General features: G+C 41.1%; 1 protein-coding gene across 1 annotated transcript; it reads left to right on the top strand.

The window, feature by feature from the left end:
* The first annotated feature begins 11943 nt into the window (after positions 1-11943).
* Positions 11944-14853, top strand: LOC125168201 (E3 ubiquitin-protein ligase Itchy-like). The gene is given in 3 exon segments (XM_047863118.1): positions 11944-13750; positions 13753-14323; positions 14326-14853. Coding segments are annotated over 3 exon segments (1671 nt in total). The 5' UTR covers positions 11944-12808; the 3' UTR covers positions 14484-14853.
* The last annotated feature ends 363 nt before the right edge of the window (positions 14854-15216 follow it).

Genomic DNA, 15216 nt, shown 5'->3' with positions numbered 1-15216 from the left:
TATATATGGAAGTGGACAGTCTCATATATTGATGGTGGGAATGTAAATTCATATAGACTTTTTGGAGGAAATTGATTGATACTAAAGAGTAGAAGAAAATGTCATCCCCAAATATGCCACTTTGGCATAGAGATTATTTTGAGCTGAAGACACTTGAGAAGCAGATATAAGAAAAGCTCTCAGCACTTTTCCTATTTGCTTAAAAGCAGGACATAAATTTATAAATGTGTCCCTCCTGCCCTGTCTACCATAAAGGGCAGAAGTTCATCACCAGAGACAGCTCTAGACCCTCATCAGCCCAGAGATGGCACCAGAGAAATCTACATGAGAAACTATTAACTGGCCTTTCTCTTCCACTAGTTTCCCCCCTATGTTTACCCTCCTACAATCTGCTGCCCTAGTGACTCAAAATCCATTTCCTTTGTCTTGTCACTTCTCTGTAACATGTGCGCGTGTAAGTGCAATGCACATGTTAATATACTTTTGTTTGTTTTCTGTTTCTTTTATCAGTCTAATTATAGGTCCTCAGCCAATGAGCCTAATTGGTAGAAGGAAAAAAAGTTAAGTTTTCCCTCTCCTACAAGATCAACCCAAAACTTAAAGTGGCTATTGTCTTTGATCTAACAGCTCTTCTAGAAATCTTTCATATAGGGGTGTCTGGGTGGCTCCATTGGTTGAGCATCTGCCCCTTGATTTCAGCTCAGGTCATGATCCCACATTTCGTGAGATCAAGCCCCGTGTTGGGCTCGGGCTGACAACATGGAGTCTTCTTGGGATTCTCTCTCTCTGCCCCTTCTCCATCTGCATGTGTGCTCTCTCTCTGTCTCTCTTTCAAAATAAATAAATAAACTTAAAAAAAAATCTTTCATGTAAAACATACTGGCACACATATGCCAAGTTACATCAGCAGGCATGTTGATTGCAGCATTATTCATAAGAACAAAACACTGGAAACAATCTAAATGTCCACGAATAAGGCATGGTAACAAATTAAACAAATCAATAAATTTATTAAATAAATTGCATTTATATGCTGTGAATGGAAAATTATAATTTGTTTGAAATTTTTGATTGACCAATATGCACTGACATGCAAAGATTTCCAAGATATACGAATAAGTTTTTAAGAAAGCAAGTCATTGGATAATATGTATCATATAATCTCACTAGAATAAAACAAAGAATTCTATATAATCTAGTATGATTTGGAAGCAGTTAGCCACATTGTTAACAGTTCTCTCCTGTGAGGAAGGAGCAGGATTGGGAGTACATATGGGGGACTTGGCCTTTTTTTTTTTTTTTTTTAATTCTAATATCTGAACATTCTTCAACAAGTGTATATTTTTTGTGTATTGTTTTATTAAAGTATACTTTAAAAAAAGATAATATAACATTTAGGCTTAGGTTGGGGATAACCGAGGGGAAAAAATACCCTAGACTCTGGCACAAAAACACCCTGGAATCTAGCATACAAACAAGTGTCTTGAGACTTATGTATTAAACTCTGGCTTGTGTTAAAATACCGTGTGCATCTATAATCTTTAGTAGTTTCTGTGATATATAATTTTGGACACAATTTTAAGAAGTACATAATCCATGTTTGGTATCCTCTCCCAGCAGGCCCTGAGTGTCTGCCAGACTGGAGTGTTGTTTTCACTAAGGGGACCCAAAGAGGAGCCTGAGCTAAGAGGGCAGCAGCAGCAGCAGCTCTCCAAGGGGAGCCGAGAGCCACAGGAGAAGCCAGGCCAGGAGAAAGGTCTAGGATCTAAGAGGTGGTCCTCCCACAGCTGCAGGATTAGCCAAGAAATGGCTTCCCAAGTACCAAGGGCCTCTGGTGGTAAAGGTCAAGGTCTTTCTGGGCTTCCTCAGACTTCCCAAGCCCATTCTAGTCACAAGATGTTAAAGAAAAGATTGTCTACGGTGTCAGGGTTAAGCTGAATCCCTTCATAAGAAAATGAATGGTTCTACGATTTGTGTCCCACTGTCCAAATGAAGGTGGGGAAATGGGAGGAAGGAGCCAGATAACAAAATGAACTATCACCTTCAATTTAGGTTCTCCTGTCTCTTCCATTCATCCACCACCACCCCCCCTCGACCTTCTCCAAATGTCTCTCCTCTCTTAATTCAGCACCTCTGAAAAGTCAGATTCCCAGTACTCACTCTGATCCATCTCCCTCCTTCTTCTGTCTTCCAAGGCCCTCCAACTAATCAGTATTCAGATTCCAGATCTAATTGCATCTCTGAGCATTTACAGACATCCTCCTAGAATCTTTTCTCCCATCCTGAGTCGGTAGGGTGGGGCTGCCGTTTCCTCCTCCTCCTAGGACTCCTCCTGCTCTTAATTTCCCCGTTGTTCCGGGTGCATCTTCACATAAGGAAGAGCTTCTGCCCTAAGCCTTTTTAAAAATTGCTGAGGGATTTGTTTCTGTGGCCTCCTTTTTAAGCTGAGAAGACTCAAGTGATATGAAAGGCAAAGTTTGGTTTGGATCTGTTCCTTTGCACCTCTGTCACTTCAAGTCTTGGGACCCAATTCACTCTAAGCCCACTCAGTCTGGTGTCAGGCACTGCCAGATAGTCAGTGTCCAGATGGGGATGGGTAAGGAACAGAGCTGCCTGCAGAAAGGTCATTCACCAATGGTCACGAAAACGGGTTTGAACAGTCCATTAGGACCCAGAGAACTTCACATCTTAAAAAACGAAGCATGTTGACATGGTGAACTACTACAATGCCATTGATTAAAACTGAAGTTGATGAAGTTTCCAGTGACAAAGGGAAATGCCTGTAATACAGTGTTAACTGCGGGGGAGAGGGCAGGGTTGGAAAGGAGGGTAGAAAAACAGAGCAGCTTATCTCAATGGTGTAAAAAATGTTATTTATACAGATAGAACCATTTTTATATTTGTTTATTATTTTTTAATGTTTATTTTTGAGAGAGAGAGAGAAAGAGAGACAGCGAGCGCAAGTGGGGGAGGGGCAGAGAGAGAGGGAGACACAGAATTCAAAGCGGGCTCCAGGCTCTGAACTCTCAGCACAGAGCCGGATGCAGGGCTTGAACCCACAAACCACAAGATCATGACCTGAACCAAAGTTGGATGCTTAACTACCCGAGCCACCCAGGTGCCCCGAGATGGACCCATTTTTAAAAGATGGAAGAAAATATAAACTGTGATGGTTCGAAAGCAGTGAGATCGTGAATGATTGTGATTTCCTTATTTATACTTTTCTGAATTAAAAAAAAAAAACTTCATGGTTGGAGGGTAAGATGTTTTTCATCAAAAGGAAAAAAACATTTTTAAGAGAAGGTGAGCAAAGGGGTAGGAGGACCATGACTAGAAATCTGGACAAGTATATTTTACCAGATTCACAGTGTAAAGAGAGAAGCATAAGTATTCAGTCACCACTCCTGAAGGAATAATTTGGTTTGGTGAAAGAATAGTGATGCAGAGAAAACATAAAGCTATTTACTCATTCACGGATCACTGTCAAAGGTATGTAAGAGGTGCCTAATTCCCTGGGTTAATCTGTATGATTCATCAAAAATTCCCACACCTACTGTAACCAAAGCTTTCTGTCACATCCTCTGCTTTTTTAAATGTGTTGAATGTGTTTAGGAAATGGTTCGCAATTGGATGCATCAAACGTGCTCATTACCAAGTGTTTACTGAATATCCCAGGGACTTTATTTTCTCAAAAAACCCCACAAAACTTTGGTTACTGGTGCAAGAATCTCTTGTATTAGAAATACATGCTCTTTTGAGGAAGGCAGAATTAAAAAAAAATTTGTGCGATAAAAGTCCTAATTCATATTGAAGCTATTTTGAAAATAGATTTTTTTAGTGGGGGAGGGTAGTATACAATTTGATAAATTCCCTTCCTGTTATTTTATCTATGCTGAAGTGGGGTTTTTTCCATAGTAGTAATCACACTGTATATTGAAGACAGGATCTGTTTAAAGTGAGAATTTCCATAAAAAAACAGTTTGCCATCCTATTTGAAACTGTAGCTTTAACAATGCAATGACTTTGGCCTTACAAAAATAGGCTTTTACATCTCACGCTTTATTTACTTACTTACTTACTTACTTACTTACTTACTCATTCAGTCACTCACTCACTCACTTATTTGGGGGCTTAGATGAGAAGAGAGGTTTCTCCAAAAATAATCATAATATTACTGTCCAGGTTAACCAAACAAATTTCATTTGGTCAGCCTAAGAGTCTCATTATAACTGAGTGTCCCAGTTTTCACTGTTACTTTGATGCCTTCCCTCCTTCCCTTTACAAGTATTGAGTGACTGGAATACTGATGGCACCATATGGGAAGTTTTGAGGTACACAGAGGTTAGAAGATGGTCTTTAACCCAAAGGAGCTTAGAATCTATTGGAGAAGACTGGGGCGCCTGGGTGGCGCAGTCGGTTAAGCGTCCGACTTCAGCCAGGTCACGATCTCGCGGTCCGTGAGTTCGAGCCCCGCGTCAGGCTCTGGGCTGATGGCTCAGAGCCTGGAGCCTGTTTCCGATTCTGTGTCTCCCTCTCTCTCTGCCCCTGCCCCGTTCATGCTCTGTCTCTCTCTGTCCCAAAAATAAATAAACGTTGAAAAAAAATAAAAAAAAAAAAAGAATCTATTGGAGAAGACAAAACACACACACAAATATCCTCTACAAAGGAAACTACTCTTTGTAGGCTCAAAACAGTGGAGATCTTCTAGGGAGGAGTTCTAGAAAGGCTTTGTGATCTGTGAACAGCCACAGACAGATGAAGGGATTTTAGGGAGAAAGATGATATGGGAAAGGGACTCCAGGCCAAAGTCACAGCACGAGCAAAAGGGGCAAGTGGGGAAAGCCAGAGCTTCTAAAACAGGCAGTGGAGTTGCCTGCTGCAAACCAAACTCACTTTGTAAAGCAATTGTTTTTAGTAAGGAAAAAACAAAAGAGAGGCTTGAGAGTTTCAAAATTGTAAATAACAAAGCTGTTTTCCTGCACTGCTTTAGAAAGTATAGTTTTATAGCTTCAAGAGATTAGTTTTAAAAACTAAACATCTCTGATCAAATTGAGCTTTTGATTTTTCCCTAGCTTTTTACATACCATCACCTACATCAGCTTCTTATACATGATTGTCATACCCACCTGGAATCTAGCTAAGCAGCTACATTGGGCAACTAATTTTTCAATTATGTTAGAATCAGTTGATTACGTTAACAATATTCATCATGATATTGCAAATTGTGTTCGTTGACTGATTATATATTATATTCTGTGTATAGATTTTTCCCTAAAAGGCAAATGCCCAATATAGTCAAGTTTTAAATTTGGTTTATGATCCTTTAGAATGTGAGAGTCACGCTGAATGAAGGAATGTGTCAAGATGTGCTAAGCTCCCCAAAGAGTCATTCATGACATGGAGAATTTGCCATAGCGTAGTCTAGCTCATTCTCACTCAGCCTTGTCATTGCTCCTGGCTTGATTAATCTCAGGGGGATTGAAAACATCATATATGACCTGAACTGATTAGGTTATACCCCTGCTTCCAACTCACCTATGGCTTGCATTGCTCCAGAGTCCAAAGTCTTAACATCCTTCACGTGTTCTGCTGCCACATTCTACCCTCACCACGTCTCCAACAGTATTGCCCCCAATTCTTCCTCTCATTTGCCTGCTGATCTTTTCTTGGCTTAACCAATTCTTCAATTCCCAAATTAAAGTTGCTCCTCGAGCCATGTCCTTCCTGGTCACACTTTATACCCCCTCTCTAGACCTCAGCTGAAATGTCACTTCACCACAGAAGCTTTTTCTAACTAACTGAGACCCCCTATTTACTCTCTTGGAACACTTACTTCTCCTTTTCAGCAGTCATCACACTTAAAATAATCACATGTATACTTTTTCTTCCCCTCTAGGCTCCCAGTCTCCGATGTGTCACTTGGATTATTCTATCTGAACACAGGCTGAGTCATCTGCAAAATAAAGCTCATTTTCTATGATATCTCAATCACAACAACACCAATCCTTCCCCTATGAAATCAGCTGGAAGTCAAGTAATTCCTGGGATCCAATCCCCAGAAGTACTAGGTCTCCTCCCCCCCCAGAAGTCCCCAGGGTTTCTTGCTTTCGTTCACAAATCGGCCCTGCTCTCTTGACAGCTGGTGCCTGGTTGGAGAATGGGAACTCAGCTGCAGGCTTTCAAGGATGGGTTGACTGGCTCTGCCAGGCTAGAGAATCTTGACCAACTCCACAAGCCAGGGAGAATTGCAGAGGCATTTAGCTATACAGCTGGAAGGGTGTGGTAGGAGGGGGTAATAAAATCAGCCACAACCACTGCCTGGTCAGCTCTGGAGCCCCTGCTGTAGAGTCTTGGGTTCTCATCCAGACAGCCCCTTCCTGGTGGTGAGTTACACTCATCTTGGCCCTGCCTACCTGTCTGACCTAGTCTGGACCACCCAGGCCATCAAACTTGTTTTAATGAATAAACATCCAAAGGGAAATCTCATGGTTGGTCTCCTAATACCTTTTTTCCCAGGATATTCCTCTGCCCCTTGAAAATGATGGAGTAAGGGGTACCTGGGTGGTTCAGTTGGTTAAGTGTCTGACTCTTGCTTTTGGCTCAGGTCAAAATCTCATGGTGTGTGAGTGCAAGCCCCACATTGGGCTCTGTGCTAATAGCACAAAGCCTGCTTGGAATTCTGTCTCTCCTTCTCTCTCTGCCCCTTCTCTGCCTGGGCGCTCTGTCTCTCTTTCAAAATAAATAAGAAAAGAAAAGAAAATGACAGAAGAAGAGTAATGGAGGAATTTTGCCTAAACATCTAAAACCTAGGGTGGAGGCAATACCATTCTGCTACCAACAACAAGCCCCATGAGCTTGTCTGGCCAGAAATATTTTTGTTCTTTTTTAGATGTGTTAATCCTGTCAATTATGCTACAACCAGATTTAGTTACTTCTTCAGGCTGACCTTAATCTAATCTCCTCCACTTCTTTTTATTCTGACCCCACCCACCACTAGGCCAGTTCGCTATCACCTCTCCTGGACCACTCCACTTCCGAACTGGCCTCCCTTTGCCTTGTTTTGAACCACATGACCCCTACACCACCCAATAGCTAGAGTAATCTTTCAGAAAAGCAAGGATTACCAGGTCAGATCCTTGCTTAAATTCTTTTGTACCTTCTTATTCCTCTTAGAGTAAGATCCAAAAGACATAAAACGGTCTTGCATGTTCCAACTCTGCTTTTCTTTTCCTCGTTCTCTCTCTACTGCAGCCATTCATTTAACAAATATTTGCCAAACATCTGTTGGAGGAAAAGGGCAGCCAATATGAGAGGGGTGAGGTTGGTGTGGGAAAGACTAGAGGGAGGGTCAGAGAAGAAGGAGGTGCCAAGCCCCACTGGCCATGTAAACTATGGTTAGGAGTTTGGGATTTCCTCTGAGGTTCCCTGCTTCCTTGGGTACATCTGTTTTCTCCCTGCCCAACACCTCACATGCATCTTCCTGGAATATTCTCCCCTCTTCTGTTCTCCTAGCCAACTATTCCTCTTTCTTCAGAACTCTAGCTTAAACATTCCTTTCTTCTGGATGACTTCCTTGATAATTACTCCCATAGTTTGCATGCATTTCATTTGTTCATCCACAAAGATTTATTGAGCACCTGTCACCTGCCAGGCACTGTTCTAGGCTCTGTGGAGACAATTAAACAGACTTCCATCAAATTAGAAATGTGCATTTGGGATGATATGACAGGAAATGTGGTTTACATGGTATACCCAGAATCTATGTTAGGGAATTCCTTTGGAGAGCAACTCAAAGTGACAGCCATTTTTCAGAGCAACAGAGGTTCAGTGAGTGTCTCTGGGCTTTGGACTGAAAGAGATGCATCTTATGAAGACATAGTAGGCCTGAGAAAGTAGCAATTTTAAATTAATTACAGGCACTGATTTGGGACCTAGCTGCTTCAAATAAGCAGCACTATGAATTCCAAAGTTTGCTTAGAAACAGTAGTGATTTTCCTAACTAAACCCAGGGAGGACATATGGTTGTTAATCCCAAGAGGAGACATATGTTTACTAGTGAAGAGTGTTTGTATCCAAGTCTGTATCCACTGGAGACTCAAGCAACAAATTGCTAGGAGCTGCTGCTATTTCCCAGGTGGAATTTTGTGACTCTAAGTAGTATCTGGAGTGACTCCTTTCAGGATGAGCCTCTAAACGTTTAGACAAAGAAAGTCTTTTATGGATTCATTCAACAAAAATTTTTATTGAGAGCTTCCATGAGCATGGCTCTCAACTAGATTCTGAAGGTGGAATAGTAAATAACAGACATAGTTCCTGTACTCATGGAGTTTATATTCTACCAAGGGAGACAGACATGTCATAACTAATTACTTAGCTCCAACTGACCAAGTAAAGACTGTTCTAAAACCATATTTCAAGAGGGCCTGGTCAGTTTGGGGAAGGGTGGATGGTGGGGACAGGAAAGCTCCTGTGGGGAAAGATCTTTGACTTTGTTTTATAACTTAACTGGAAATTCTAAGTGTGAGGAGATGATGCTGAATGGTAAGAAGTGTTGCTTGCAAAGGGAACAACCATATAAACACCCTGAGGTGGGAAGAAGCAGGTATGAGTCCCCTAATATTTCTGAGAGAAGGTCAGTGTGACTGAAGTACCTTGAGCTAAGGGGAACATAGTATGAAATGAAGGCCAGAGATTTTGTTTTGGGATTATGGCAATGGGAAACCATTAGGGTTTTAAGTAGGGTATTAAAATGTCATATTTGTGTTTAAAAAGATCTTTCTGACTTTAGGGTGGAGGTGCAATGGCAGAGGTGAGCAAAGTGGATGGGAGGAGACCCATTAGGAGACTGCTGATGTGATAGGAGAGAAATGATGGAGACCTGGACCAGGGTAGTGACATTAAAGATGTTCTCAGTGGAAGACACTAAAGGTGTTAGAAGGTAAAATTGACAGGCCACAATCAACAATAGCCAACTTATGGAATGAGTCCAAATGTCCAAATGTCCATTGACTGACAAGTGGAAAAAGAAAATGTGTGTATGTATGTGTGTGTGTGTGTGTGTGTGTGTGTGTATACACACACACACACACACATACTGAAACATTAGTTGGTGATCAAAAAGAATGAATCTTGCCATTTGCAACAACGATGATGAAACTAGAGTGTATCATGCTAAGCGAAATAAGTCAGTCTGAGAAAAATAAATATACAATTTCACTCATATGTGGAATTTAAGAAACGAAACAGATGAACATTGGGGAAGGGAAGGAAAAATAAGACGAAAAGAGAGAGGGAGAAAAACCATAAAAGACTCTTAAATATGTAGAACAAACTAAGGTTTGATGGGGGTGGAGAAAATGTGTGATGGGCGTTAAGGAGGGCACTTGTTGGGATGAGCACTGGGTATTATATGTAAATGATGAATCACTAAATTCTACTCCTGGATATCATTATTACACTGTATGTTAGCTAACTTGAATTTGAATAAAATTTAAAAATAAGGGGCGCCTGGGTGGCGCAGTCGGTTAAGCATCCGACTTCAGCCAGGTCACGATCTCGCGGTCCGTGAGTTTGAGCCCCGCGTCAGGCTCTGGGCTGATGGCTCAGAGCCTGGAGCCTGTTTCCGATTCTGTGTCTCCCTCTCTCTCTGCCCCTCCCCCGTTCATGCTCTGTCTCTCTCTGTCCCAAAAATAAATAAATAAACGTTGAAAAAAAAATTTAAAAATAAAATAAAATTGACAGGCTATGGTGATTGATTAGATTTGTGGAGTGAGGGAGAAGGAGATATGAGTCCAAAGGTTCTGGCTTCATGCTTCTGGGTAGGTAGTGGTGCTGTTTTTCAAATAGGAAACACTGGATGAGGACCAAGTTTGCAGGGTCAGAATAGGGGTCAGGCTCAGGATTTGTGATTGAGTTTGAGATGCTCTTTAGACATTTAACAGAGAGGCTAATTAGGCTGTTGAACAGATGAATTTGGAGCTTTGAGGAGAAGTCTGGATGTGAGACATAAGAAAACAGTCATTGGAGCTGAGGGTTTGGATGTGTGCACGTGGGGAAGATTGTAGAGTGAGAAGAGCACCTAGAATGAATCTTTGAGGAACACCATCATTTAAAGGGTGGGTAGATGGGGCGCCTGGGTGGCGCAGTCGGTTAAGCATCCGACTTCAGCCAGGTCACGATCTCGCGGTCCGTGAGTTCGAGCCCCGCGTCAGGCTCTGGGCTGATGGCTCAGAGCCTGGAGCCTGTTTCCGATTCTGTGTCTCCCTCTCTCTCTGCCCCTCGCCCGTTCATGCTCTGTATCTCTCTGTCCCAAAAATAAATAAACGTTGAAAAAAAAAATTAAAAAAAAAAAAAAAAGGGTGGGTAGAGGAGGAAGATGCCCATGGAGGCTGAACAGCAGCCAGAGAGGTAGCAGGAAAAGCAGGAAGTGGTTATCCCAAGAAGCCAAAGAGAAAGGGTGTCTCAAGAAAAAGGAAATGCTTACCAGTATGCAGTGCTGCTAAGCCATCAAGTAACATGAAGTCTGAAAAGTGTCCATCAGCTTGTGGTATGGAGACAATTGGACCTTCAGGAGAAAGATTTTAACAGCAAGATGGTGGGAGAAGAGAGGATATTGGAGAGAGCCAGGACTGCCTGGCAGGCGAGGAAATGGATCCAGTGAATGTGGACAGAGTTGGGATGGACTTCCCTTGTGCCAGGTTTCCTTTTCATTCTTTTCTTTTCTTTCTTTCTTTTTAAGTAGGCTCCACAGCCATCATGGAGCCCAACATGGGGCTCGAACTCACAACTAAGGTGAAGACCTGAGCTGAGATCAAGGTCTTTGGTGGCCTAACCAACAAAGCCACCCAGGCATTCCTTTCATTCTTTTAAAAATATCCAGTGAAGGGAGAATTTCAGAACAACAAGAATCAGAGGCCAGTTGAGAATTTTTTCACTGTTCCTTTATTTTTTACTCAAAACAATATTCAGTAACATTTAAGTATTACCCACCTTTGTTTCAACCCTCTGTGAATGAGATGGAAGGATTAGCTTTTTTTCTCTCTCTCTCTTTTCTTTTCCAAATATGCAAGTCAATCCAGATCTCTCATTTTATGGGAGAAAAGACACAGGGTTTCTCATACTGGGTGATTTTTTCAGAGAGACAATGGAAGCAGAAATTATTTGTAGATATAACATAGAATCTAAACCTATTCCCCTACTTGAGCCCACGTCAGTGGGCAGGTCTTTCACTATTTATAATTTTAACATAAGAGAACAAGTTGGCATGATTTGGGTAAAAATGTCTTATCAAAATTCTGAAACAGTGTTATATGTTCCATTGGGGGCAACATGAAAAATTTGCCATCTGAGAAAGACGCAGTTATCTTGGTATAACTTGCTTTGTTTTTTGGTTTTTTTCCCCCAAAGAAATAGAAAAAAGTCTTACCTATATAGTGAGTATCAGGAGAACTTTGAGCTAATAAGGGGGAATTTGACCAGGGAGTCCCCAAATAACAACTCTTTTAAGAAGTTTGGTTGTGAGAGAAGGGTAGCATCTGGAGAGGCCAAAGGAGAGCTTTTCCTTAACAGAGGGGAACTGAGCGAGATTAGGTGTTGATAGGAAAGAATGAGTAGGAGGCGATTGGCTAAAAGATGTAGGAAAGAGGAGGAATAATCCAGGGACTTCAGACTCAAATATCCAGGGGCCTTAGTAAGTAACCTAAATGCTTGAGGCAATGGGATATAGGAAATAGAGTGGCAGGAACTGCAGAGAATGGAGAGTACAGGCTCCTTCTGAATATTTGCCTGAGGCAAGAGGAGTTGGGGGAGGGGGGTGAGGGCAGTGTTCTTGATTGTGATGCTAGTATGCACACAAATGTAGGTGTTGGTCAAAACTTGTGGAATTATACACTAAAAAGGATGGATTTTTATCTTTCATTTTTCCTTATAGTAAGTACATTTTTCTTCAAAAGGGAAAAAAGTCTATATGAGCCAAACACAGGATCCATCCATGGGCCACAAATATTGTTTTATGGTTTCTGGGTTAACTGAAAGAATAACTTTTGAAAAGATATGGGGAGTGGGACCCAGATCCCAAATGGAGAGACTTGCCTCAGCTGGAGGAGGGAAATTACATTTTCGTGTGTGGAGTCATCAGACACTGAAATCTGATGTTTTGTTGGGAACTGCTGCATTAGATATCTTTGAAACCTTAAAGTCAAACAACATGAAACTTGAGAAAGTAGTTGTGACTTTACAGCTTGTAAGTTACAAAGAGCCAACAGAGACAATAGGAGACTTGTCAGTTTGTCTTGATGGGCTGCAGTTAGAGTCTGAAGTTGTTACCAATGGTGAAACTACATGTTCAGAATGTGTTTCACAGACTAATGATGTCTCCAGACCCAAGGATGAAGCAAAAACACATCCAAATGGATCAGATGAACCTGAGGATTCAGGGACTGGTGAAAATAGGAAGGTCAATGGGAATAATTCTCCATCACTCTCAAATGGCGGTTTTAAACCTTCTAGGCCTCCCAGACCTTCACGACCACCTCCACTTACCCCATGTAGACCAGTATCTGTCAATGGTTCACCATCTGCCACTTCTGAAAATGATGGATCCAGTATGGGCTCTCTGCCACCAACAAATATAAATTGAAATACATCTGAAGGAGCAACATCTGGATTAATAATTCCTCTTAATATATCTGGAGGCTCAGGCCCTAGGCCATTAAATCCTGTACCTCAAGATACCCTACCATGTGGCTGGGAGCAGAGAGTGGACCAGCATGGGTGAGTTTACTACATAGATCTTTTTGAAAGAAGAACAATGTGGAATAGACCAGAACCTCTACCTCCTGGCTGGGAACAGTGGGTTGACAACATGGGACATATTTATTATGTTGACAATTTCACAAGAACAACAACATGGCAGAGGCCAACATTGGAATCCATCTGGAACTATGAACATTGGCAGCTCCAATGTAGTCAGCTTCAAGGAGCAATGCAGCAGTTTAACCAGAGATTCATTTATGGGAATCAGGATTTGTTTACAACATCGCAAAATAAAGAATTTGATCCCCTTCTTTCCCTGCCTCCTGGATGGGAGAAGAGAACAGACGGCAATGGTAGAGTACATTTAGTCAACCACAACTCTTGTATTACACAATGGGAGGACACCAGAAGTCAAGGTAAATTAAATGAAAAGCTCTTACCTGAAGGCTGGGAAATGAGATTCACAGTAGATGGAATTCCATATTTTGTGGACCACAATAGAAGAACAACCACCTATATTGACCCCCGCACTGGAAAATCTGCTCTAGACAATAGACCACCAATAGCCTATGTACGGGACTTCAAGGCAAATGTTCAGTATTTCCGGTTCTGGTGTCAGCAACTTGCGATGCCACAGCACATAAAGATTACAGGGACAAGAAAAACATTGTTTGAAGATTCCTTTCAGCAGATAATGAGCTTCAATCCCCAAGATCTGCGAAGACGTTTGTGGGTGATTTTTCCAGGAAAAGAAGGTTTAGATTATGGAGGTGTAGCAAGAGAGAGGTTCTTTGTTTTGTCAAACGAGGTGTTGAACCCCATGTATTGCCTGTTTGAATATACAGGGAAGGATAACTACTGCTTGCAGATTAATCCTGCTTCTTACATCAATCCAGATCACCTGAAATATTTTTGTTTTATTGGCAGGCTTATTGCCATGGCTTTGTTCCATGGGAAATTCATAGACACAGATTGTTTGTTTGTTTGTTTGTTTGTTTGTTTGTTTTGCCATTCTATAAGCATATATTGAACAAACCACTTGAACTCAAGGATTTAGAATCTATTGATCCAGAATTTTACAATTCTCTCATCTGGGTTAAAGAAAACAATATTGAAGAACGTGGTTTGGAAATGTACTTCTCTGTCGATAAAGAAATTTTAGGTGAAATCAAGAATCATGATTTGAAACCTAATGGTGGCAATATTCTTGTGACGGAAGAAAATGAAGAGGAATATATCAGAATGGTAGCTGAATGGAAGTTGTCTCAAGGTGTTGAAGAACAGACACAAGCTTTCTTTGAGGGCTTTAATGAAATTCTTCCCCGGAAATATTTGCAATACTTTGATGCAAAGGAATTAGAGGTCCTTTTACGTGGAATGCAAGAGATTCATTTGAATGACTGGCAAAGACATGCCATCTACCATCATTACACTAGGACAAGCAAACAAATTATGTGGTTTGGGCAGTTTGTTAAAGAAATTGATAATGAGAAGAGAATGAGACTTCTGCAGTTTGTTACTGGAATCTGCTGATTGCCAGTTGGAGGATTTGCTGACCTCATGGGGAGAAATGACCACAGAAATTCTGCACTGAAAAAGTTGGGAAAGAAAACTGGCTACCCAGAAGTCATACCTGTTTTAACCACCTGGACCTGCCACCCTACAAGAGTTATGAGCAACTGAAGGAAAAGCTGTTATTTGCTATTGAAGAAACAGAAGGATTTGGATGAGAGTAACTTCCGAGAACTTGTGCCACCAAAGGACAAGAACTTATTTGCAATGTTTGTCCTTTTCCTTCTCTGCTTGTTGCACATCTTGTTGTAAAATTGGGCTGTGACTGTTTAGAGAATTATTTGAGTCTAAGTAAATTAACATTATCATTGAGATTTATCTCCCAGTGATTCTGGATTTCCACTCCATGTTTTCAGAAATCAGATTGCAAATGACTAGTCAAAACTTACTTAACATGAGATTTAACACAGCAATGAAATCTGCCTTGTCTTATTCCACTAGACTGTTACCTTAACAACAGTTTTGTATACATGTGTCGAAAATAAAAAAAAAAGAAACTCCATACTTATTAAGGAAGCCATCACTCTCCACTCCTCCCTAACCCAACTCCTGGCAACCACTGATCTATTTTCTCTATGAAGCTACCTATTCTGGAGATTTCATGTAAATGGAATCACATAATATGTACCCTTTCCTAGCTGGATTATTTTACTTAGCATATGTTCTTGAGATTCATGCATGTTGAAGCATGGATCAATACTTCTTTTTATGCCTGAATAATAGTCCATTGTATGGATATACCACATTTTGTTTATCTGTTCATCAGTTGGTGGACATTTCAGTTGTTTCCACATTTTGGCTATTGTGAATAGTGCTGGTATGAATGATAATACATTTTTTTTAAGTTTATTTCTTTTGAGAGAGAGTGCACAAGAGGGGGAGGGATGGAGA

The sequence above is a fragment of the Prionailurus viverrinus genome, chromosome B3 (assembly GCF_022837055.1).
Source record: "Prionailurus viverrinus isolate Anna chromosome B3, UM_Priviv_1.0, whole genome shotgun sequence".
Classification (NCBI taxonomy): Eukaryota; Metazoa; Chordata; class Mammalia; order Carnivora; family Felidae; genus Prionailurus; species Prionailurus viverrinus.
Note: the sequence above shows the minus strand (reverse complement) of the source record. Positions and strands in the feature narration are given on the sequence as shown.